At 45.9% G+C, this 26921-nt stretch overlaps 1 protein-coding gene across 1 annotated transcript in view; it reads right to left on the bottom strand.

Moving 5' to 3' along the window:
- The window catches only part of LOC108921374 (LHFPL tetraspan subfamily member 6 protein), a 40931-nt gene extending 17332 nt beyond the window's left edge, over positions 1–23599 (bottom strand). Inside the window, exons 1-2 of the mRNA XM_018730852.2 lie at positions 23346–23599; positions 21493–22028 (exon numbers count right to left, since the gene is read on the bottom strand). Coding sequence (XP_018586368.1) covers positions 21493–21877 — 385 coding nt within the window. The 5' untranslated portion in view covers positions 21878–22028; positions 23346–23599. The remainder of the gene's footprint in view (positions 1–21492; positions 22029–23345) is intronic.
- Positions 23600–26921: the final 3322 nt, after the last annotated feature.

Genomic DNA, 26921 nt, shown 5'->3' with positions numbered 1-26921 from the left:
CATCACCACTGCTGCCATCACGGCAGCCGTAAAACGACTGAATCTGCTCGTAAAGAGTCTGACCTTCTCATGCATGAGCTGTCAGGACCTGACCAAAAAAATCAATCCCTTGGCTTCGCCCCTACTCACCCTCAAACACCCACAGCTCCTCTGCAGTTATTCGATCCCTGTCTTGCATTGTGTCAGTGTACTTATTTAAGGATTAGGGTTAAATTATGGGTTAATGCGTTGTCTGGCCTTGCAGAAATGACGTGTTTCTGTACAGCCTCTGCAGACATCGTGTGTGAACCTTGTTTATGTCTCAGACTCTAAATCCCCCTGCACCATTAAACCCGGCTCTGTAAATCACAGCAAGACAAGGCTTTGACCATCAGTCATCAGGCGGACGGTGCTATGGACTCGCTTTTGCAAAATCAAGACCGACAAACTGGACTTGTGTTTTCTCCCACTTTAGCGTCAAACAGGACAGCAAACAAGAGCAAGGAGCTTCGGGGTGCATTGAGAGTGAATCCTGACAGCCCGTCAGCCCGTCCCTGTTTCGTGCTGCATTTCTGCACACTCCTCAGGAATGAAAGGGACCTCAGCCGCTCGTGCTCACTTAGCATTCTCCCAATGCTTCAATTTAAGAGGGCTTCAGAGCCAATCAGGATTTTCTATAATCCTCCTCCATGGAGCCAAAGTAAAGCACCTTATGTGTTTGTGTGTGTGTGTGTGTGTGTGTGTGTGTGTGTGTGTGTGTGTGTTATACAGTATGTAGAGCACTGACAGCAAGGGCCATTTTTTTATTTTTATAAGTTTTGTCAAACGCTGGCCTACAAAACTTTCCTGCTGTTTATCTGCTATTTGTTGCCTGGAAACAGATGAGGCTATTAGTAGTGAATGTGATACCGCACTGACCCACAGGTCTCATTAGGGGATACCTGCAAATCGTGACTGGTTACAAAGGAGCAGTAAATGGCATGGTGGTTTGAACCATCCCCATGAATTTGAAATATCGCTGGTTCAAATCCCTTATAGCATTAGTACACTTGATCAAGGTTCTAAACCTGAACTGATGCAGTTTAAATTTAGTAATATAGACACACGTACACGCTGTTCGAAACCGCTTGTCCCGAGCGGGGTTGCAGCCAACCGGAGCCTAACCTGGCAACACAGGACTAGTAACATATAAATGGGTAAATCGCTTTAAGTTTGGTACGGAACGTTAACATTGCAATTTGCGTCTGACAAAAGTGTGGGATAATAAATAATAATCACAAATCAAAGGTATTCTGGATACAGAACATGATACAAACAGCAACAGTACTGGAAGAGAAGCATCACAGTGAGAACCCCACCTCCATCTCTCTCGCATAGTGCTTAGATGGGCTCAGTCTGAGACGGGAGAAAACCGAGACAGAAAAGGGTCCACGATTACAGTTCCACGTTGTTGGCCACGTAACAAAGGCTCCTTTCAAAGCAGCCAGTGGAAACATCTGGAGTTCCACACAGCTGGGTGTGCAGGCCACACCTATGGGCCACAAGGAGACTGGGCCAAATGCTGAATGAGACCTTCACCAAAAATGCAAGTTGACATGCGTGCACTCACAAACAGACACACACACACACACACACACACGACGATACACCAAAACAGCCTAACTCAGTGTGCAAGCATCTAACAGCAGAGACAGATGTGCAGTTATAATGTCCATGCCGCTGGCTTTGCAAATCCGACAGCAGATATTATTTTGGTCCCATATAATGATTTGAAACATGTTCTGAATGAATTTTCACGCATTTCAGGTTTTGATCAGACCAGGCTCCATTAAATCCTCAAACCACAACATTCTCAGGACAGCGAGGTTAACTGTTGAGTTAGTTGTATTTGTGACTCTAAATGAAATTTTTAAAAATCTGTGACTAAACCAAAGGCTTTCCTGAATCTCTGTTTCTGGCTAAATACTGTAATCCTGAACCTTCACACTCCATTATCTCTGAGGAGTCTCCTTAAATGTTGGCCAGTGTGTGACCAGGTGAGCAATGGTCTGACTATCACAGTATCAAGAACAAGAATCTGAAGGATGACTGGAAATTTTTCCAAAAGCAGGCTAAAACATACATCACAATTCCCCCAAAAAAGTAGACTGCTGCTGAGTGAGATGTGAGAACATGTGGGAGGCTCAATAAACTGCAATAAGCATGTAAAATACCTGCAGGCAAGGTCATAAGACAGCAAAGTTGAGAAACACGTCACACCCTGGGGGGCTGCACACAAAAGGCAAATCCAAGAGGGTGGGGCACTAGGGGTAACACTTCTAGAAAATTCTACAACACCATCACATTCCAGCATCTGGCTCCCAGCCAGCACAACAGACCTGTTAATGTCAGTCTTATTAGCAGTGAGACAACAGCAGCTTCCTGTTGCTTAGTGCCACCAGGCTACAGCGGTAGAAAGAGCCACATGGCACAAAAAGCCACGAGGGCATGGGGGCATGGACAAAAATAGAAGTGCTGTGTGGAGGTGTGATTGGAGAATTTACTGTTTGTGTCCGGCACTCATACGCATCATTCGAGGAGTTTGGAGACAACAACATGCATGATATATCATAGTCTGTGACACAGCTGAAGTGCCCACTTTGGAGAAACACAAGGCATAAGCTTTTCAAAATAAAACCACAAAACAAGTTGTGAGACAAACACATAAGAATACAAACCAGCATCTGCATCCTCATTTGTTCTGATATCCACAGTATGATGGACTCCTGCCCTCCGATGGTCTGTTTGAATAGTAAGGCTACACCTGGTAAAATTCGGAGAATCAGACACGATCAGCCATAGTATTTATAAAGACCACTGGAGGACAGGACTTTGTTGGACTCTGGAACTGGTATAGATCTTCAATAATCCTGGAGATGGGCAAGTCCATGTTCCTGAATGCCATGCAGCCTTTTGAGGAAATGACTTTTTTTTGTCCCCTGGGGCACTGAACCACAGCTGACTAATCAACAGCGAAAGGAATGGAGGGAAAGAGAAGGAAGCCAGGTTAGGCAAGAAGGTCTTGAACTCCCTCCATCCACAGTATAACATAAATCCATTGATGGTTTCAGCTGTGAGGCCACCAGCTATGCCCCTCAAATGACCCTCCATGCTCACTTTTGCCGTTCTTCAATTTTCTCCTTCCACAATCTTATCTCCTGCACACACACTGCGATAAGTCCACTTTCCCCATAAGTCACAAAGGCTGGAGGCATTAAAACTCCTGGATGCAAGTCCTCATGTCTTTTTCCTGGACCCAGCTCCTACCAACAGCCTGAGGGAAGGCCCGTCGGCTAATCTAAAACTTTATGAGTTACACTGGGAACACCGGCAAATGAAAACCATCGATCGAAGACTTCCCCGCTTCCCTCTCAGTTCTGTCGCCACCTGAAGTGAACTGTTCCCATGGAAACAACACGCCAACGCTTATGCTAACTTCTTACAAGCCACATGAAACTTGCAGACATAAAACGAGAGACAACACAAAGGAGTGTAGATGACTGTAGAAATTACTGTGGGAGTCTGTCTATAAGAACAATGAGAAAAAAATGTAATTTATTACTATACTTCAACATAAAGAAAGGCTGAGAAACTGGAATTTTGATCAAAGGTTCTGCATGGATGGATGGATGATTGATGGTGGACGAGTGGATGATGGATGGGTGAATTTTCTATACTAGAAGACCACTGGAACAATTGAACAAGTTGCTAAACTAGAGTAAATTTAAGTAATTATGTAGGAGTAGTAAGGAAAGCGTGTACAGCAATAAGTGTTCCACAAGTTTCATTTGCAGACACTCTGTGCAGCACTGTGTGAATTCATCTTCATTGTGTTCTGAACAGATTTTTTGTTTTCTCAAGGTTCAGTATGGGAATAAATGGAAAAATTATGATTTTACATTTTCTATACATTCTTTTAAGATTATGCATTTCTACTGAAATTCCTTTTCTTGATTTGGTTTACTGCAGGTCAGGTGAGAATAATTTGGTATAAGAAGGGAAGGACAGAAGAAGTGGAGACACGGCACTCCCATGGCATTGTCATGTCGTTGCTGGGCGGTTTAGTAAAGACAGAACCCAGCATGACTGAACAAGAGTCCCAAAGCACAAAGGAGTAGAGTGAGTCCATATTTTAACTAGCCTTGGGAGAAAAAAAATGGACAGCTTCCAATGAGACACCATGATGGTGGGGGAGGGAACCAGTACTGGCCTGGGGACTAGTCCAAGCCCAGCGGGGTCCAATGGCTGGGTTCCACTACACACTTCTAGTTACATCAGCCAAACCAACAGATAAAGGGAGAAGTCAAGGGCAGGACAGCTTATGACAGAGGAGACGTGGTGGGAAATCATGGACCTCAAAGTTGACTGACACTTTAAGCTGAGTCATGGCCGACAGAATGGAAGCACACATGAAATTCCTGCTAAGGAGTTAAAAATGAGAGTGAGAGAGAAAGACAGAAAAAGATGAATATTTATGAGGCTCTGTGAGGGTTGCCGAAACGCAAACAATTAACAATCCTCACAGGGGGTGTCCTGATTTGAAGTGGGGCCTGGAGCTGCACTGGATCTTCAGAATTTGCGGGAGGGAGATCGCTGGGAAGAAGTGCGAAAGATCTTTGATTTTTTTACTTTTCCCTCATTATCTTTACAGGTGTACAGAGAAAATGAGCCTCTCAGCCACGATTTTCTTTAGCAGTGAAAACTAGCCTGTACTGCTGCTGGACAGAGGCACTGGGAACTGGGGCTGAAAAAGGGGTCGTATGGTCATCGGCCTCTTCACTGGAGCGAGACAGAAATTTTCAGCTGGTTAAGTCCAGGATCCCTCAGCTGGTTTTCAGTGCAATGACCTGAGCCTCTGTTTTCATTTCATTTCAATGGTGAGAGCCAGAAGAATGAAGGATAAGAAGAAGAGGAATGGAGGGAATGAGATAAAGAGAAGGAGATGGGTCAGACTCAAGGGGTCATGGAAATAGGCTCATCTTCCTGCTGAGTCCCCAAGGCTATAGGTTCTGATAATGAGACAACCTCTAGGTCATGGTCAGAACTTTAATGACTCCACTACCTGTTGGGAGATTTCGGGAGTAGAATGAAAATGACAAGATGAATGAAACCGTCTCAGTCCCCCAGGAATCGCAGAAACAAAGCTTGCGGGTTTGCACACATGTTTTGACTTCCTTCTCCTTGTTCTAATAGTTTTGCTTTTGAGTTGGGACTACTCCCCAGAGACATGAGGTGCAAGAAGGTACAGAGGAGAGCCAAAGATATATACCTTCTGAGTCACCTACTGACTCCCTATACTGTGTCATGATAGTAAAGCATGACCAAGGCTAACTTCACAAGGCTTACATCCTGACCCCAGATGGAGCGGGTTCTGATTGCCTACTTCTGTCTTCAAAAACCTCTTTCCTAACTTCCTTTCTTTTTTCTATAATCAAGATCCCACACACATACTTCTCAGGACCTGACTCTGATATGCACATTGAATGTTACATATCAGAGTCAATGATACCATGCTGGAACTCCGTAATGAGTCCTGGACACCACCCATTGCCTCATCCTTCATGAACAAAGCAAAAGATATGGGTTCATCTGCCTACCTCCATGTACACGCTCTTTAACTGTCTACCCTGAGGGTATAAAGCAGTCCTGGGAAGTGGGCTGTCTGTCTTCCCATGTGAATCCCAGCATCTCATTGCAGCCAAGACGCCCGTGAGAGCACCGTTAATGGATTCCAGTCACACCCCCACAACGCGCTGAGCTGCTGGCTGCATTTGACCCCTCACTCCCCACAGGTCATTAATCGTTTATCTTTGAAGTGGAGAACTTCTCATACTTACTCAAGCGCCACAGGCAAAAAATGTTTTTAATTATGTATTTTATTCACATTGCTGCAATTTTCCAACTTAATGAAATCTGTGTATAAGTTAAGTTGCATGTCAGCAAAATGGGACCTGTTTTGGGACTCTAGAACCCATAAGACCATGGTATTGAGACTGTGGCAGCTGGAAAGCATGGTGACAAATACCAGGTCTGGTCTTTTGGTGTTTCAGACCATGCAGAGGTGGTCAGCATGCAGCCATAACTTTACTCTTTTGTACAATACCCTTTTTCCACACTCGCTTTGTCACTTGCTGCTCCTTATAGTGAGGTCAGTAATCAGATGTGCGGTTTTAGTTGTTTCTGTTTCAATGGCTTTTTCCTACAGTTTTCCCATATTGGATAGAGATATATAAAAAGAGCAGAACTAACCAGTCGCGTTGATGCGAAACACACAAAACCTAAGTTTTTAATAAGAAAATCTCTCAAAATCTCCATTGATAATGAAGCCAGTAAAATTTAATATGACCAGTGCTGCATTTTTATTGATTGCCGTGGTTTAGAGAACAATAAAAGGCCTTTCATCACTCAGCCAGCAAGAGGGAACTTAATTTAAGCTTTCCCCCTCCTCAGCCATGTCTCCTCTCAGCGAGAGCAGTCCATCTGTGTCTCGGCAGGCCAACAAAAGCCAAGTGTCCCCATAGTTCATAATTTTTTTTAAACAGAGGAACAAACAAACCAAATGTAGCCAAACCTGGATCCTTAAAGAGGAAACATGTCATTTTCTTGTGACAAACACAAGGCACTCCAAGACCAATCCTTATGGCCAGTGGCTTGGCCAACATCTCGGCTTCCGTCTCGCCCAACATCTTGGCCAAAGTTGAAGCCACCATCTCAGCCACAGATTCGGCCAACGTCTCAATCAAAGTCAAGGTCAACATGGAAGCCAATGACTCCAACAGATTCACAGTCAACGTCTCATCCAATGTCTTCTGTTGTCCTCGCAGTCTCTCCCCCTCACTCGTCTTCTTCCTCTCCCCCCTTTCTGTACCTTTACACTTCCTTCCAACTCTTTGATCCAACAAGCCAAGCACAAAAAGCTAAACAAAACGTAACAAAAACTCTCTCTTGGATGCATTTCACCAGCGCCTGTAGAATTTATGATCTTGACACAGAAACAGAGCGGAACCACTGATGACCTGGGAAGTGCTGCCAAGAAGCCATCTACAGTGCTCGAGTGGAACCTGTTTTCATACTAACAGAGGAGAAGAAATATGACAACCAAAATGACAGCAACAGTGAGCAAGACAATTACAAGAAGTCAAGCAGAGGCACTGACAACAATAACAGAAACAACAACAGCAACAGCAAGCTCCTCTTTCGCCTTTCTCCTGAATCCCCTCCACACCACACTTACCACATCCTCCTGCTCCAGGTTTGATCACTCCTTTTCCTGTCATTACAGCCCTGCCCACGAAGGATGAGTTTATGGAGTGAAGAGCACCAACATTACCATCCCTGAAGGACTGCTGGTAAGTGGATAAGCATGTTTTCTGGAAGTCACCTCGACGGGGAGTGTAGAAGCACAGTGAGAGCGTGGGAGTAAACAGACAGCAAATTAAACAAACAAACACAGAAACAAACTTGTCCCGATTAGACTGTGACCATATTTCCTTAGGAGGGGGTGCAGTGGGGCAGCGGGCTTGGCCTGTGCCTGCTCTCTGGTGGGTTTGGAGTTTGAGTCCCACTTGGGGTGCCTTGCAACGGACTGGCATCCCGTCCTGGGTGTGTCCCCTCCCCCCCCAGCCCTATATCCTGTGTCACTGGGTTAGGCTCAGGTTTGCCGCAACCCTGCTTGGGACAAGCGGTTTCAGTCAATGTGTGTGTGTGTGTGTGTGTGTGTGTGTGTGTGCATTTCCTTAGTCCAATGGGCAATGGGTGTGGGCAATAAAGACTAGGTATATGTGCATGAGTCTTTGTGTATAAGCTGATGACTGTGGGGTTCCCGGGGGGGGGGGGGGGAAATAAAGTCCACTTTACTTACACCCAAGATTAATGGGGGAAACAGTATAGCGGGGGCCGTCTTGAGGTGGTGTGTATTCAGTATGGATGACAGCTGGCACACAGAGGTGCAGTGGAGGGGGATGAAGGGGAACATTTGTTACCACCACACAGCACAATGATTTCTGTGGGAAGCAGCACACACAGCCACACAGCGCATCTGTATTCACACAGGGTGGGGTATAGCTCACAAACACACCTATCTCATTTCATTCCATACCACATTCAGCCAGTCAGCCATCTTTACCGAAACCAACAGAATGAGGCTGGCAGGCTCCTATTTGCCCAGCAGGCGACAATGAATCAGAGCACTTCTTTAATGTGTATATACGCATGTGTGTGTGCGTGCACGCATGTATGCGTGTGAGTGTGTGTGTACCAGATACCATCCCCTTTAATAAAGACCCAAACCCTCAACTGAGGTTAAAACTGTTCATTTAACCCTTCCTACTCTGTGAGCACAGTAGCTCTCTCACTTGCTGTGGTTCGAGGACAGCATGGCAAAAAATGTGGAGGAAGCAGAAACCCAAGTCTGACATTGGACAAACAAAAAAGTTCAAGTGGGAATAAAAACAAGACATCTCATCTGAGGCTGAAATAGACCTCTTGCATTCCCCATTTTCCATATCAGTGAAATCCATACCTAACCCCACCCAACCCTAACAATACTTCACCTCATGCTACCACCATGCCTCCGTTCATTGCTCGGGCTGATGGGCACCATCACACAAGGATGAGCATTAATCATACACTTGTCTCATCTCAGCGGAGCTCATGAGGCACTGATCCCTGCCTCATGTATAGGTATAACACATTGGAGCTACTGTAAGTCAGGTGTCAACAAGGCTGAGGAACACTATGGACCACATGGGGGTCACTGGAAAAATGTCTGAACTGTAAAGCTTAATGTGCAACTTCCCCTGCAGGCAGTCTTTCCAGGTGAAGGACCCAGCAAAAACAAAAAGAAAATACAAACGCTAATAACACCAGGAAAGACTACAAAATATCCCAGGTCATTTATCTGTCGTAGGTAAATCTTCAATGGTTAAAGACCTCTGGGCTGGAAAAGTGTGAGAACCAACCTGGTCCCACACATCTCACATATCTCTTCATTTCACACCCAGTCCTGTCAAGGACTGCCAAACTAAAACTTTACACCTCACCAGAGAGTCTATTAGCATGAGGCTCTTTATTCAAGTCCACATTTTATATTTCATATGAAAGGAAAAATCATCACAATTTGGAAAAATTAAAATTGTCCCACTTTGTCATTGTAAACATTCCCAGGAAAAAACTACATAAAATATTAAAAAAAATCAAACAACTGGAAAAAAATCTGACAGAACATGCTTAAAAAAACACCTGCTTTGTCTGGCAGACATATAGATTCGAAATACCTAATGTCTTTGTGGAGAGGAAGTGTGGATTATGGCGGGGATGACAGAGCCAAAGGGAAGTAGCATTCCCATGATGCTATGTGCACATCACCCTTTTGGTTCAGTGTCATTTCTAACTAGACCGTCAACAAACATCTGAACAACCCAAACATATGTCAATGACTTGGGTTAGGGGTGACAGGGAGTCTCTTTACAGCAAAGGTTTGACTTCTGCCATGGAAGTTTGGGGGACATGTTCATTCCAGCAGCAACACCCAAGGAAAACTGAGCATGTCTGCACTTTTCCTCACTGTGTCCTGATACCAGTACAACAGTCAAGGGTCGACTGACCACTTCAATACTTCAGCTTTGTAATGTCAAGTTGTCCCAGTTCACTGTTGCAAATGTGGTTTCTACTTCCCATGATGCTGGGGTGGTTTGTAATTGGTTGCTACTTTTTATTTATATTTGTTATGTGTGATTTATAATCAAAACTAAAATTTTCAGACCAGTAACCAGATTGCAAGGTGATGGACCTTAATATGAATGTTTATAAAAGCCCTAACAGCCACATTTATGCTTCACCGGGTAACTACTTCAAACACGGAGCTGTCTGTCACTTTGTGATTGATAACCACGTTCTTGACTCCAGCTGACGGTTTATTATGGGGTATCATCCCTGGCTGACATCCAAACGGCACTTATCTCCCTGTGACAGCCGACGGGGCACCTCGCTGTCATCCCACTCCAATGTAGTCGAAGCGATGGCGACAATGGACATTAGTCTGCTTATCGTTACACTGGTCTGTTCTTAGATAGGATACGAGACAGACAGCAAAAGACAGAGGGTCACAGAGCAAGAAAGAGAGGAGACAGAAACAATAGAGAGGGAGCACAGCGACAAAGAGAGGAGAGACAGTAAGGAAGGACAGAAGAATAACAGACACTACCCCCTCTGTGACATCTATCGTCCTCATTCACACCTTGCATTTTGTTTTACAGTGCTAAGAGTGTAAGAGTGCTTAGAGTCTAAGACCGGGCCACTGTGGACTACGGACAGGCTTATGGAACCAGAATGCTGCCCGGTAACATGTGTGCTCAAGATTCATCCAGCAACCCCCAGCATTCCGCAATGAATCATAAAGGCCAACTTCATCAATGCTACAATAGTGCTTTATTCCTCACAGCGACCCCCCCCCCCCCCCCCCCGTGAAGCATACCAGCAAAAAGACAGGCTTGTATCCAGAGTGTCAAGAACTAGTCATTAAGGAACAGAATGCTTTCCTTATCAAATGCAGACATGGGTTCCGTTATCACAAAACTCATAGGATAAAGTACCTACAATACTACTCAAGAAAAGCACAGACCATATGAATTATAGATTAGAAAAGGCAACAGGTTTATACTGATGAATCTACATATTTGTGGTTTAAATCAACCTGATCAAGTTACACACTTGTTTTCTTTTGAAACATGCTGCTCAACACAAAGGAAAGGTGTAAAGCAAGCCTCAGGATGCCGGGAACCGGGTGTGTCAACAAAACTAATGAGACTCCCGGTGATCTCATCTTGGGCACACTTCACCCAAGGATCAGCTTCCCCCCGGGAAGTCTGGGCAGATGAGAGATACAGCTGGGACACCGTCTTGTCTCAGTCTTTCATCAGATAATGAACTCAAACAAGCCATCTCATTTCACCCATATCTGAAGGGGAAATCCACCCAAAAACGACTTCAGTTTCTTTTGTTTATGACCACACAATAAGAAATTAAAACAAATGCCAAGCAAATCTGTGCAGTCATAATGAACGCTGGAAGGTGAAATAGTGTCGATGGCCAAAGCTGGGTTGTTTAAAATTCCTTGGCAGTCAGTTTCTTTAGCGCTAAAGAGCTACGACTCTCCTCTCTGTTGACTTTCCTTCAGACAGCAATGAGCCTTTTGTTTTGCTAAACAAAAGACCTGGTTAAAGATCTGAAACGAAAAGGAATGAAGAAAGACGCCGACAAACTGCAAACGCAAGCAAACGTTTCCCTCCATAAACACAAAGGCCTACAAACGGCAAGCTATCCCAAACCTATCGGCCTGCTATCGACAAGCTACCAGCCTGCTACTAACGAGCTACCACAAAGCTATCGGCCTGTTATCGGCAAGCTATTCAAAAGCTATCGCTCTATTATCGGCAAGCTACTATAAAGCTATCAGTCTGTTATCGGCAAGTTATAGGAAACAAAATGACTGGTGATTGCATGTGTTTGCCATTAGTGCTCCAGTGCACAGCCTGAAGTGTGCCCCAAACCCGATACAGGAGTAAAGCGCCGCCACACAGACCGTTGTGAATGGAGGAAAACGGAGCGCTGTCAGTTCACAGAATGACTCGCGAAGCACAGGACACATTAATCTTTACCGCTTAGCAGTTGTATCATAAGACTATATCCATTTTACTCATGACATCCTCAAATGGATATCTACTGATGCAATCAATGTTTGGTCGCATGCTCAAGCAGTGCTCCAGCAGGTCTTGAACAGATGTCCTCCTGGTTGAAAGTCCAGGTGTTTAAATTGTTCACTTCCTAGTGCCCTGTGGCAGCAAACTGACATGCTGTGGCGACACCACCATGGATCAACAGTAACCGAATGTACGTCCAAGGACTGGGTGTGCAGAGTCCTGCTATGCACCTGGAAAATTACACTCTTCATTGCTCACAGAGAGGGTCTTTAACAACTCTCCTTCCACATTCATGGACCACCCACCTCTGGCCGCTGGCCCCTACTGGCTCAGCAGCAACTTTATGTGTCCATCTTTCTTTGTCTTCAGCTTTGTTGGACAGTGAATTGGCGATAATGTTAATGGGGCAGTGAGTGTGATACATGTGGTTCTGTCAGGACACGGATGCCAAAACTTCCACTCTGTAACCAGCTTTTGTTAGAGGAAGGTGAAGAAAGAGAGAGGAGCAGTAAATAAGGCAAAAATAATGACCAGATTGGCCGGAAAAGATGAGAATCGAGCCCAGTGTGCTTTCCCTGGTCCAGTCTGAGACCAAACACAAAAATCCATCAACCGAGACAGAGGGAGGAAAGAAAAATCTAAGAAAAACCTGCAGGTCAAATCTAATTTCTTAAAAAGAACCAAAATCTGGTGCATCAGCAACTGAACCACAGTTAAATACTTACAAGCAATGGTTAATAATATACAGCTGTATCCCCGGTATACGCAGTCCCAGTTTGCAGACTTTCGGTATTATGGTCCTGTAAAAGTTGTACCCACGTTTGGTATATGAGCCGACTGCTCCCGGTATTACATACTTTTCTCCAGTGTTTGAGGTAGGCTTTTCCCCCGATGATAAAGAAGTCATGAGCTAATGAGCCACAGACTTTTCACCAATGATGTAGAAGTCACGAGCAAATCAGGCACAGACAACTTCTTCTTAATTTTGCATTGTTTTTCAAGTTGTTTTATTACAGTTTTGAGCAATGTTTCTCTTTTTTAATTTTTTTGTTCATGCACCTCTTGATAAATGTGTGTTTGTTATGCTTTATAATTTTTTTAGAACCCTACAGGGATTGTCATTGTTCTTATAAAAAATATTAAAATATACCTATAAAATCTAAATTTTAAACTTAAAAAATTAATAAATGATGATCATTGACACACCTAATTCTACTCACCTACTTGGTTTAACCAACACAATTTTGGGTTCACTTATTTTTGCATCTGCACTACTTGCGTGTTTCTACTACATGCATGACTTCCTCTAAACCAACACATGGAATCGGTAATTACGCACCTATTATGTCAGATGAGACAAACTGCTTCTGATTAAATAACCACTTAATGGTAAAAGTAAGGGACAGAAGGGGTTTGCATACTTTCAAGCAGCACTGTATTTGACTGTGCAGCTCATTTTTTTACATATAAATTCCATCAGGAGGGATTCCTGTGATCAGCCAATTGGATCCGTTACCATTTAAGGGCTTCACTCCAGACTGCTCTGAAATTATTCTGTAGTCGCAACACACACCACCACACTCCTGCCATACTTAACAAGCCTGCTATATGGGTGATTCTGCCTCGCAAGTGACGGGGCTTGCCTGTGTTCTGCTCAGTGGGCGGCTGGGGGGTGGCACGCGGCAATGGAACAATCCAGAGCCCAGTGTGGTATACATGTGAAATTCTATTACCACAGACACACAAATACAGTTTGAAGCAACGCTTGTAATCCTGATCTCCAAACAGTCTTCAGGGTTCCACTTTCTGTCTGGACCTGGATCCAGTTCTTACCTCCTCTTTCATCCTTTACTTCACCTTCTTCACCTGACAACCACCAATGGTAGTTTTTGATATATCTCGAAATCAAATTCAATTACCACAAGCAATTGTATACCCCACACATGTTCAGTTGTGAGTTACATAATCCAAGCTCATGTTGGGTTACATCTGTAACTTAGTACAACAGTCCTGATATTTAATCATTAAGCCGGTTGCCGCCCAGAAGAAAAATCTTAAAGGCAATTAAGTTCAGATGGACTCAGGAATGCAAGTTCTTCAAAGCAAAGATGCCGTCAGCAGATTAATTTCCAAAGAATCTGGCTCAGCCTAAACAGTCTGAACGTGAGGCTTTAATCTGCAATAAACTGGATACGGAACCACAGCGGAATCGGTATGCAGCTTCACCACAAGACCTACTTTTTCGTCTGAATCAAAAACATCTTGATAAATGTAAATTCCTGTTGATTATCATGCAAGGATGAGCAGACGGGAACAAAGAAAAAGTCTCCCCTCCCCCGACCCCACCACTCCAGATGATTGGGAGCGTGGTGGTAAATGAACAGCAAGCTTCATGTTGCACTGGATGATTTCGGAGACGAAAAGGTGAAGGTGGGTGGGGAAGGACGTCTGTCTGAGATACTCACCGAATTCCATATTTCGTGGTCTGAGGAATTCTCACACGCATACACTCAAAATCTCTCTCTGACGCATTGCTGCTCACACATATTCCCCTCCTGCTCCACAAACACACAGATGAACACTACGTCTTCTACTCGCAAATGTATGCACTTACACTCCCACCATGTGCTTCCCTATGGCTCCACACATACCAACACTCCAGACATGTAAGCATCCAGACGCTGGCCTGACACACAAACATTCAGGGTCACGGTCAAAAAACACACAAATTCAAACTGAAGGTGCAAAACACACATGCAGGCTGATTAAAGTTTGCAGTTCACTTGGGGGTCTCAGAGGTTTTGCTGCTTGAGCGCCTGCGCATCGCAGCCTATTTCGCCTCTCTCCCGAGAGTCCTCCTCACATCAGCCTCCAAACAGACACGCTCATTGTTACAGTGACTCATTCTCCTTCCCATATTCATCAGTATCCACCAGTATCCAACATTATAAAACAGTTTCAACTAGTGCCCACCAGTACCAAGCATTATCAACCGATATCCAAAGTATTAACTAGTTGGTTCCTAGGCACTGAGTACTCAGCCCCCTGTACGTTCAGTAACTAATCTAACCCTCCGGAGCTACCTATCTTTCCTCTTCTTTCTAGTGTCAACTAGTATTCTTGAGTACCAAGCAGTATCCACCAGTATTAACTACTATTAACCATCATCTACTACAAGCCGAAAAGTAGTATAATGGTTAAACTATTGACTTCCGCACATTTAGAGGATCCAAGCTTGTATCACAACTTCTGCTGTACTATCAAGGTACTTAACATGAAATGACCCTGCTATATAAAAGAGCAAATCAGTGTATCTTAACACCGTATGTAGCTAAACTATCCAAAAATTATATTTCATATCTTCCTTTCACAGTTAAGTGTAAACAGAATGAACGGACATTGACCTCTGCTTTGCCCTCTAAACACACCCGCCTCTGTAAACACATAGCAGGTGTCACTATGTACAGTGAACATGCCCTGCACTGGTATCACACAACAGGTGTCATACAGCAATAGTGACCAAGAGGAAGACCACATTATGATTAGTGTGAGTCACACACACACACACACACACACACACACACACACATTTTCGGAACCGCTTGTCCCATATGGGGTCGCGGGAAACCAGAGCCTACCCGGCAACACAGGGCGTAAGGCTGCAGGGGGAGGGGACACACCCAGGACGGGACACCAGTCCGTCGCAAGCCACCCCAAGTGGGATTCGAACCACAGACCCACTGGAGAGCAGGACCCGGTCCAACCCACTGCGCCACTGCACCCCCCTAGTGTGAGTTACATTTATTATATTTATTCATTTAGTTGACACTTTTTTCCAAAGCAACTTAGAATGTTACAGTTATTACAGTTAGAAGCTTACAATTATTTACCCATTTATACAGCTGGGTAATTTCACTGGGGCAATTTAGGGTAGGTACTTTGCTCAGAGGTACTACAGCCGAAGGTAGTAATTAAAGCTGTAACCCTCTGATCCAAAGGCAATAACGCTACCAGCTGTCCCACTATGGAACACAGGAACACTACAAGCTCTTTCTCATAGTGCAGCCAGTCACCCTGCCATGTGATGCAAATCCCATGTGACCATTCACCACTTTTTGCTTTTGGGAGCCCTCAAGCTCCCAGAGTTCCAGGCAAATTCAGAGGTACTTGCAAAATATATATATTTTGTATTCCCAACAGATAATTTAGACATAAAATCCACATCTCCCATTCACCTGCATGTAGCAGGCTGTTTTACGACATTCTGCATTTCAGACAGAAATATAAAAAGAAACCTGAATGTCTGGGGACTTTAAAAATCATCTTAATTATGAACGAATCAATGTCAACTCTTAGTCGCTATGCAGATAAAGTGACTCTAGAATATTCTGTGTAATTCATACTTACATTATACTGTACATGTTGTTATATTCACGTCACAGCATCCTCAAGGTGATTAATATGACTAATTTTATATACCTATTATAAACCAAGAAAAAATAACTGAACATTTACAGAAGAATCACGAGAGAACCACAGCAGCATCTCAACTATAAACGGCAACTGGAAATGATGCAGACATCACAACCTGCATTATCTCATCAAATCACGAGGCAGCGAAATTGCAGGATTTGAAGTAGTGTGATGAGATTGGAAACAGAGCACTTCCGTAACTTCGTTAGGGTTTGAGTCCATCCGATGTTTCGGAGTTGCTCTCAAACGGTGACCTGAGACTGCTGAACTGGAACGAAGGTGTTACGAACGGTCCCAGCAAAGCAGCCCTGGATTATGAAATGAGGGCGTGAACACAAGGCTCAAACCACAAGCCCAAAGTCTTTTTTTGTATGAAAGAGCAGGAGCCAAACCCACAACCCACACCCAGTCATTAATTCATTCACTTGCTGGATCCTTCACTGGGCTCAATGACATCCAGAGCTGCTCCACTTCCCATAGAGACCACAGACAGATGGGCGATGCCCTGTCTTGTCACTCAAAAGCCACTCCCCCAAGTCTATTCCCACCCACTGTACAGTATGTCACCCATGTCAGGCAGGCTGGTGAGGTGTGAAGCGGACATGACACTGGCCCGAGTCATGGGGCGTTACCCGGCTGGTTTAGTCCAATGCTGCCAAAGCCTTGTGGTTGTTCTTTAAAAATCTTTTTTTTGGGGGGGGGGGCAGGAATGTGGCAGCACTGAAGTGGCTGTTAACTCTGGAAACCAACCGTGACTGTGTCTTTTAAAGGAAACACGGTGACTGACACCCTCGGCCACCCCAAACGCGGTGAGGAGCGGCCCTGGTACGAGCGACCTGGGGTGATGGATGAGTCAGACCCAACAGGTGATCCTAAAGAAGTTAGTATGGCGCTAGAAACAGGATTAGGGTGCAAAGGGGGGGTGGAGTTTATTCTAGGAGGGCTATACCAATTGCGCAAACCGGATGGTGCGCAGTTTCAAATCTCCCTTCGATGTCAAAGATCTGCAGGTCCCTATGTTTCTGTTCAATGCTTGGTGTCCCACATTGACCACATTTTGCATTACTTGCTGCAAAAACCCACCTCGCTACCCCCAGGCACCCTCAGATTGGATGCCAGGGAGGAATCCTGGCTGCGGTGCTCGTCTGGTTCTGCAATAGCAACGGCAAAAAGTCTTAACAGCACAATGGCCTGAAATAACTCTCTCGCCGTACCTCCCACTCCACAGACTTCCTGTTTGGCCTAGATAAACGCCTGGGCCGCAACTGGACTTTTCAACCCAAGCCTTCTTTCAGTGCGCAGCCTGGCCCGCACCATGGATCGCTAAGCATGGCCGTAATCCCCGTGGCTCTGAAAGTGAACACAGAGGGAGAGAAGGAGAGGGAGGGAGAAAGAGAGAACGGGGGACTGGAACCCGACACTAGCTGACTGCAAAGGCGGGACAGGAATGCAAGGGGCTGTGTGACTGGAGAGACGAAAGGCCAACATGTGTGGGCACCAGTAAGAGTATGACAAAAACATAACAAAACAGCAAGAAAAAAAGAGAGAAACAGATGAAAAGTGAGAAAAAGAGAGAGAAATAGACGAAACCGCATGACTGGACGCGACCCACCTCCTTCCAGAGACCTGAACGCAGACCTCCCACAGAGGGAGTCGGATCTGTGGAACACACTCCCAGTGAACGGCCATGTTGTCTCACATCGCTGCGCTCGACGAGACCGCCCGTCATCAGCAACCCAATGATGCATGGTCAGGGTTGTGGGTTCAAATCCCAGGAAGGACTCTAGGGGTTATATAACTACCTACAGCAGAGTCGTGTGCATAACTGGGCTCGTTACACACCACACAGCACTTCCAGTTCCTGATTGTGTGTAGACTGTTGCACAACTGTAATTTCACATGAACAGAAGGATCCCAATAAATCATCTCTAAGCCATTACTTTCCATATTTCAACCACAGGGGATAATCAATTATAATCAATGAAAACATCGTTGCACAGTCCCAGAGGAGACTGTACACAAAAATCACACGTGCAAGAACACTGAAAGACACCGAAACACTTCAAACCATGCTGGTGGAAGAACTATGACACTCAGTTGATGGAGTTTGGGAATCCCTCAGGTGCAAAAGGCTGTAAATGTCTAATATCTTGGAGTCAAAGGCCACACAGCCCAGCTAATGAAAGAGTACACATGGGAGACACACACACACACACACACACAGGGATACACACACGGTGAATGAATGGGGGTTACACTGCCTTTGTCTCATGAGCTGTAAAGTTAGTCCCCCCACTACTCCGTCCTTGACAAAGTGTGAGTTTACACATGCAGAACCGTGTGGTAACTGCACTGAAGTTATTAATAAAAATGATTAGAAATAACTAATAAAAGCCATATGGCCCCAGCTGTCACCCACGTGAGGCGCTAATGGACCTGTTGGCTGGGAAGATGAGTTATGAAGCGAAGAAATGCCTGTTGACCCACTTTAATCCAACACTGAGTGCAAATAGCTTTGCTGACGTACAGACGTTTTGAAGACGTCTCCTTCTTACCATCACGAAGAGGGAAAGAGATCGGGGTTTATTCAGTAGAGAGACAACCTTCTAATGTGTACGAGTTCTTACAGTGGGGAATAGAAACAAAAAATGAAATGTAAACACCAGACTTCCAACAGGAGGAGACTTTCTGGCTGAGCCACACAAGGAGGTGGACACCTCTCCCTCGGGGACTCATACGGTACTGCTGGGAAACACAGTAAAGAGCATTTCGCACACAGCAGACAGACCATCTCCAGAGTCACCTTGACCTCGGTGAAGACACTGTGCTTGTGAGTTGTGGAAGGAGGAGATGGCGTTACCTTCCAAGATGGTCAGGGGAACCGAGCCTCCGTGAGGGTATATTCTATCCAAAGGGGTGAAAAGTCACAGCCAAGCTTGACTCAGTTTGTGTGTATGATTGACTAGAGAACCCTCCAAGTGACATGGAGCTAATTCTAGAGATGCTGAGGAGATCGGAAGCCAGCATAGACTGGGAGATGCTCCTCTCACCAATTACACCATGTGTGACAATTTCGAGAAGGTGCTTCTCCTGAGCTGTCCGTGCAGCAGTACAAATGTGTACCGGTTTAAAACCCCAAGCTAAACAAGCTGCTTTAGACAATGAATCCCTTCTAGGCACATAAATAATAATAAAAATAATGGCCGAGGGTTTTCGTTTGAATTCTGCCTGGTGGCTCCTGGTTACCAGAGCTAAATCCAGCTGGCCTGGCAGCTCGGACTGCCATGTTCTCCAGCTGGCCTGGGTCCAGCTGGAACCAGTACAAAGAGATGGAGCGCTTGCAGACCCCAGGCCAGTCTCAGCAGGTTCTTCTAGTTGGAGGACATGCACTTCCTGCTGCACGCGGTGGCGCCGGGTGGCCAGCGAGACGGCTATCCTCAGAACATGGATCAAGGGTCTGGCCCAACAGCTTGTGAGGGATGAGTTCGTAGCAAAGCATGGGGGGTGTAATATAAAGCTGATAGGAGCGATACTGTCTTGAGCAACGTCCCTTCGCCCAGCTATAAACCTCAGGTCTCACAAACGCACCCTCATCGCCCCCAGGGGGGGCTGTCTCTTTGCTTGGGTTTCATTTCATCAATCCAATTTGTAGACCTGGCAAAGATGAAAAGCTTCCCTCAGCGCTTTCTCTGCGGCGGACAGATGAATGGGATGAATCAGAGGGACCTTTCATTGCCGGGAGAAAGGCCCCTCCCACTGCCCCCCTAAGACCGCCCCTCCCTCCCTCCCTCCCTCTGCTAGATATTCCCCACGAAGGAGGACCAATGTGAAGGTTATGGGCACAATGGCTGAGTCACCCACCATGCAGAGAATTGGATCCATTTAGTTTCTACCCACCTGATTCCCACAGGGTACCCCAGTGGCGTATGGGTACAGCACCCCTTGGAGCCCCCGATTGCACTGATTTACCCCTTTGTGCAGCTAGGTAAATTTACTGGACCAACTCAGGCAAAGTACCTTAACCAAGGCCACTACAGCAGGAAGTGGAATGCAAACCTGCAACCTTCAGATCGAAAGGTGGCAGCTCTATCCACTATGCTACCTGCTACCCATTATGCACAGAACCCAGGTCCTGAAAACAGCCTTAGAAACAATCTGCCCAGTTGTTTGCACTAAACTTTACCCCGTTCCCCCCCATCTCATACATGCATGATAAATGTGTGTTTATGTTTAATAGTTTTTAATAACATTTTTTTGAATAATGCATAAACCTTTATTCAGTTACTTGTGTGACGTACACTGGTTCATATGGTGGAATGCAATAAATTAATTGTACTCTGGAATCACATGTCTGAATCCTAACCTCTCCTTCTACTGATGTAATGCACTCTTCGTCTTTTCCTCTGAGATGTATGTTGATTTGGAGAATAGCATCCGCTAAATGAATTCAGTAAATGTAAATGTTACCCCCAGTCGTCCCCGCAGCTGCCCTGACAGCTGGTTAGCGGTTCTGAGTGACGCCACTCGCCATCAAAAAATAGGAACACGACCGTTCATCTGGTCGAACATGTGCCCGTTTCACACTGCGCTGATGAGACACCATAGATGCAAGAGAAGGAGGATAACATCTGTTGCGCTAAAGCCGGCCCAAGGGCCGACGCATGTGGCCTCGCTACCTCTTGGGTTCCCAAGGGTCGTCTCCCCTCGCACCTGTGGCTCCCCTTAACAGACACCACCGTCAAGGTCAGTTGATGACTGAACAATCCGAGGGTCAGCTTGATCAGTTCGAGCCCCAAGCTGTAAAAGGACAAAACTACCAAAATCCGTTTGCTTTCACTTTCTGACAAAGTGGCAAAACACAGTGAGTGTGTGTTTGAGTGCATGTGTTGATGAGAGAGAAGGAGCAGCGCAAGGCAGCACCGGCTGTCCTGAATGACCCACAGTGCCGAGTGACGAGCACCTCCATCGAGCACCACGGCCCATAATGCACCAGAGCAGCCCAGCGGGACAAAGAAGCATCCGCAGGGCGTTTCAGCTGCTCTCGGACACCCCGCAGGTCGGAGGGAGCAACCCGAGGAACATTCCGAAGTCGCTCTCCTGGCCCACGCTCGGGCGGGGGGAAGGAATGCGGAGGCTCAAATGCGTAATTCCAGAATCCGGAAATCTCAGCATGCTCCATACGGCGGGGTTCCCATTGCAGAATGAAAAGTGACAGAAACCGTGGGAGGGTGGGCCGTGAACACAACTCGTAGTGCGGGGGAAACGGGGGAGGGGACTGAGGGGGTCGACGAGCCCAACTTACCCCCAACGAACTGGATGCCACCAGCGGCGCGTCCCACGGCGCGGGAGATGAGGTCGGAGATGCAGCAGCCCATGAGCGCCGTAAGCGCAACCAGGAGGAGCAGGCCGCAGCCCACGCCCGTCACCACGGTGCAGATGCGCCACTCCAGGCTGGGGATGCCCTGGAAGGAGGCGTAGCGGCCACACTGCTCTAGCATGACCGTGGCCCGTCGCTCCTCGTCCAGCACCGGGTACGAGCAGCGCCGGAAGGTGCCGAAAGACACGGGCTTGTCCATCTGCGAGCCCAGCAGCCAGTAGGGCATGAAGAAACCCACGCAGGAGGCCACGGCACTCAGGAAGGAGAGCAGCGCCCACACCACGCCCACACACGTCAAGCTCGACGCCATCGCAGATGCGCTCCCTCGTGTGCGCAGATCCTCCTATTCCGCGTCTCGACTCTCTTTTCCCTTTACTCCCGGATACTTTTGAAATTCTTCCCACATTTGTATCCACGGCTACCACTGCTGCTGTCCTCGCACCGCCACCGCCTGGAGATCCCTGCAGGGATAAAGGGAGAGTTAATGGAGTATCACAGACAGGGCCTACAAGTGGTCTGTAAAAAGCGATGTTCCAGTGACCAGCGGTCATCACTGCGCCAATAAATCACTCGCTACGGGAAGGAAGCATGTAGCGCGATTCCAGTGTCTTCTGTGTAGTAGTGCGTGTGCCTCTCTGTGGCCTCCTGTGATTTCCTTCTGGACTGAAAAAGTTCTCATTTATTCATTCATGCAGTTAAGCAGTGGTGTGTAAAACAGCGATGTGTTTGTCCCTTTTCGCTCTTTCTTTTACACTTTCTGTTACTGAACTGTGTGAGGGGGCTGGAAAGATAGATAGATTGGTGTTTGTGATTCTCCATGTAAAGCCAAATGTAAGATTTACTGTGCTGCAAGTTGATTTTTCACTCATCATGTAAAAACACGATCACAACCACACAGGAATATAAAGGTCCGTAAAGGTATATTTTTTATAAGTTTTTTTTCATTTTAATGAGTAGTAACGACGCATTTTCATACACATGTTTATTATTTGCACAGTTATTGTTTGTACGTGATGGCACCGCACGCCTTTTTAAGGTTGACAGTCAGTGAGCAGGTCGCGCGCGCCGTCTTCGCCGTCACTCTTCGCCTCGCGCGACGCGCGCGCGCAACTCAACCGCCGCGATCCTTTCGCGCGGAACAGGGGAAAGGGGGCAGGAAACTCCGTTTAAATTTAAAAGCTCCGTTCACGAACATTTGGGACATTTAGAGAATATTTACGGAGAGGCGGACGCTGAGGAAACTACACTGACCATTTTAAAATGTGCGCAAGTCAAGACAGGGAGTCAAAAGACCGAAGCCTGAAGCCAAGCAAGTGACGGAAGTCTCCTGAAGGAAAGAAACAGTGTCGCGCTCCCAGGCAGAGCAGCAGGTCCGCGTGGCCACGCACGCGTGGAAGCTGCGCTTTAAAGCTGATGATGATGATGGTTATGAGATGATGATGGTGGTGGTGGTGGAAACTTTATTTAATTCAGCAAGAAACTGCACGAGGCTACATCAGCGTACGTGGTCGTGGAAGGGAGTGACACACGAATGAAAATGATCACACATGTCAAAGCGTGTAAGAATAATAAACAAGTAAAAGAAAACAAATAAATACGAAATAATAATAATAAATAAGGACACAGAAGATAAATAAAAGTAGTACAGACGACACGGAGGTACAACAAGGCTGCAAGCTCTGGCACTGTGCTGGATAACTACTAGTGCATGAATATGACAATATCATGATGAATATGAGGGGATGTTGATAAGGAATATTTATGAGAAGTGGACTCACATGGACGGTCACGGCGCCCCGACCCCTCGCAGCCCCGCCGTCGCCGCTCCGGAATTATCGTGCACTGGGTTCGAGGACGAGAACTTGAGGAGGTGACGTCCAGACCGGTGCGGTGGGAAGGTGAGAGAAGGAGGAGAGCTCCAGAGCGCCTTCTTGTTCTTCTCCACGCAGGATCACATCCGCGGAGGATCGCTGCTATACTGGGGCGGAACAGCTGCTCCACTGCCAGAGGGACGCGCCTCGCTGTCCGTCACGCGGAATCTCCACCCAGGGGCTGGACTGACACCCCACGCCCCTTCCACCTCCAAACCAGCTCCACCACCCCACGCCCCGGACGGACCCGGAGCAGAATCCCCCCCCTTCCCCCCCCCCCCCCCCCGACCGGCACGAGGCACGCGGCGCGCGTGCACCGCCTGGCTGCTGGGACCCCGGGCGCACGCGACGGCGTAAAACATCTCTGTAAAGTGTCATCGATGCATCGCTGCTTATCCAGAGCGCCTTATTTAAATTATTTACATCATGGCATTCTACTTTTTTGCAGTCTCTAGGTTAAGGTGCTACGCTACAGGCGTGAGGAGAGAGGCTCAGTCGAATGAGCAAACCCCTCTCGAAGTCCCCGTCCTTGACATCTCTGCAGATGCATGAGAAACGTTTTGGAGAATTTGCAGAATTCCACTTCCATTTTACACATGGTGAATAAATTCACACCTTTTCACGAATGAGCAGCACGCTGGAATTCCCACTGAGCCCGTGCAAAGTAACGCAGAATTGGATTCACAGCTGGACTCTCACGGGGGTCTTTTGTGTCCATCTGAACACTTTCATCACACAACCTCAGACTCTCATTCAGAGCTCCAGGGGACAAGTACAACAGCATGACCATCTATGATAGGGGTGAGTGTCAGGGACTTAGGAGGACAGTTCTGGACGTGAAGATGGAGGAGGAACATCTCCAGTACTAGTAGTAGTGTCTTCCCAAACTTACTCCAGAAAATATTTACAAACGTGGAGGAGACCTCTGTCCACCTTGGGTAATCTTCAGTATTTGTCCAGGTTTAAAAAAGGTGGTTTAAGCAAATAAATGATTTAAAACCCAGATTTTAGCTCATTGTCTCATTATCTCAGAATAAATGCATACAATATAATAAATATGCATAAAAGTACTCTGTGAGATGAAGAAATGAGAGCATAAAGGTAAGGCTTAAAAACAGAGCAAAGCATGGCTAATGAAGGAAAAAGTATCTTAATAAGACATATGCACACAAATATACAAAATGTTTATTAGTTTAGCTGATGCTTTTCTACTAGGAGACTTACAGTGTAAGGTTTGTTCACTAAGGTACAGGAATCAAGGGTACTACAGCAGCAGGTAAGATTTAAACCTGAGTCCTTCTGAAGGTGGCAGCTTCAACCAGTACTCCACCTGCTATCCCTTGAATATATATTGGTTATATGATTTAGCAAGTGATGACTGTTCTGGACAGTTATCCAGTGTGACAGAGCTATTTCGGATATTGACCACAGAACAAGACAGATGTTTGTGTCCCTTTGAATCAAAGCAGTAATTTGTCCACCTTCCCTGGTGCTGTCATGTGAATAGGGTAGGTCTTTGAATTTCTTAATCACACCTGACCAGCTCTTCACATTTTTACTCACATTTCATCATGTGAAGAACAACAACTGGGTGAAAAAAGGCTTCTTAGCCCCTGAATGTTGAAAGGTCAAATGCTACATAGCAGCATGCTGGTTTTGTATAGATAGAGAAGGATATTTGATTTGAAAACCTTCCATAAAAATCCATTCCTGGTTTAAAAAGGTTATAGGTTTACTTTGTTCCTTTGACATGACAGTTATGGACTTGAACAAATAACATGAACCAAATCAGAGGTATTTAACCTAGAGGTAATTACCCCTCAGAGCAGTAATTCAGCCCTTTTTGGGCTGTGAAGTCTATGCATTATTCAGCAATAACACAGCGGTGCTGTGTTGACACTATAAATCACACAAGTTAAAAATCCCCTTCCTGCCACCATCATTACCCTGCCCTGGAGAGCACAACCACCTTTAAGTATTTTTCATTAAAGAACGGGACAAGAGTAATTAGTTTTTGGCTAAATAAAGGGGTAGAAAGTGCCGGAAAGGTTAAGTATCACTGCCCTGAATGAATCCATGGAGTAAAACAGTCACTGACTACATAAAATGTAATTATCGTTAAAGACTGTGAAATTGGACATGTGCATACATAATGCAAGACGTGTTTTATCAAATATCATTTTCAAAGGCGAGTTAAACTATTTGACTAACAGCAGAATGTTAGTACATGATCAGTAAACATGGACACATTGTTATAATGAAAACATGTCAGTTAAGAATCACACACACACACACTTTCAGAACCACTTGTCCCTTACGGGGTCACGGGGAACCGGAGCCTACCCGGCAACACAGGGCATAAGGCCAGAGGGGGAAGGGGACACACCCAGGACGGGACGCCATTCCGTCACAAGGCACCCCAAGCGGGACTCGAACCCCAGACCCACCGGCCAGCAGGACTGCGGTCCAACCCACTGCACCACCGCATCAGTTAAGAATCATTTTTTAAAATACAAGTCACGTGATGACTTGTCACGTGTGCAGTCATGTGTGATGTGCGAAAAATGTGTTACCTAAATGATTGTCAGCTAATGGAGCTCACCTTTGGTTTGATTTTAAATGGCTAATATGTCCAGCAAAAGAATAAGAAAAGGTGGCTTTTAAGGTCACACCATGGGTGGGCAGGAAAAAAAACAGACGGATGTTGGATCAAAACAGAACTCTCACTGGAAGGAAAAATGATGAGACTGACGTTATCACACTTTAGGTACACCATGAGAAGACTGGATCCTATGAATAAGATGGCAATGACTGGAAAAGTTGGAGGAAGAAGATGAGGATGAACACCAACCAGGTGGATGGACCCAGTTATAATAACAATAGGCACATTGCTTTCAACACCAAGGACACAAGTGGAAGACATAACTTTCTGGAGATAAAGACAGAAACCTCACATGCTTCTTGCGTATTAAGAGTGTTCCAGAATCTTCTTTGCCCAACCGCGATGCCTGTTTTCCAGACTGCCTCTCCAGATCATCAGACATCAGCTGTTCTCAGTTCTGCATCCCGCCAAGGTGACTTTCACGGCCTGTCCTCACTGATGATGAGCCGCTAAGCGCAGCCAAGAGGGCAGACACAGCACCAGCTGGGACCCCACGGTGGTCTACGCCTGAGTGTGAAAGGCAAATTAAAAACCTCAAAATACTCTTTCATTTTTCCTTGCTGTTATGGTCTACTAAAAACAAAATTAAACCATTTAACTTCTCTGGATAAAAGAATTTGCAAAGCATCTACATAATAACAATAAATGAAAACTAATTTTGCCTAGAAATCATAGGCTACTTTTTTCACACAAAAGGGGATATGAAAAAAATGAAACCTTCCTGATTGTTCCATTGTTTTTCTGAAACAGACTGAGGACAGCAGCTCAGAGAAGCTCCTCAAACAGTGGTTGCATACCACAGTGTGAGGGCAAAATGAAAG

This window comes from Scleropages formosus, chromosome 25 (genome assembly GCF_900964775.1).
Source record: "Scleropages formosus chromosome 25, fSclFor1.1, whole genome shotgun sequence".
NCBI lineage: Eukaryota > Metazoa > Chordata > Actinopteri > Osteoglossiformes > Osteoglossidae > Scleropages > Scleropages formosus.
This window is presented reverse-complemented; position numbering and strand designations above follow the sequence as displayed.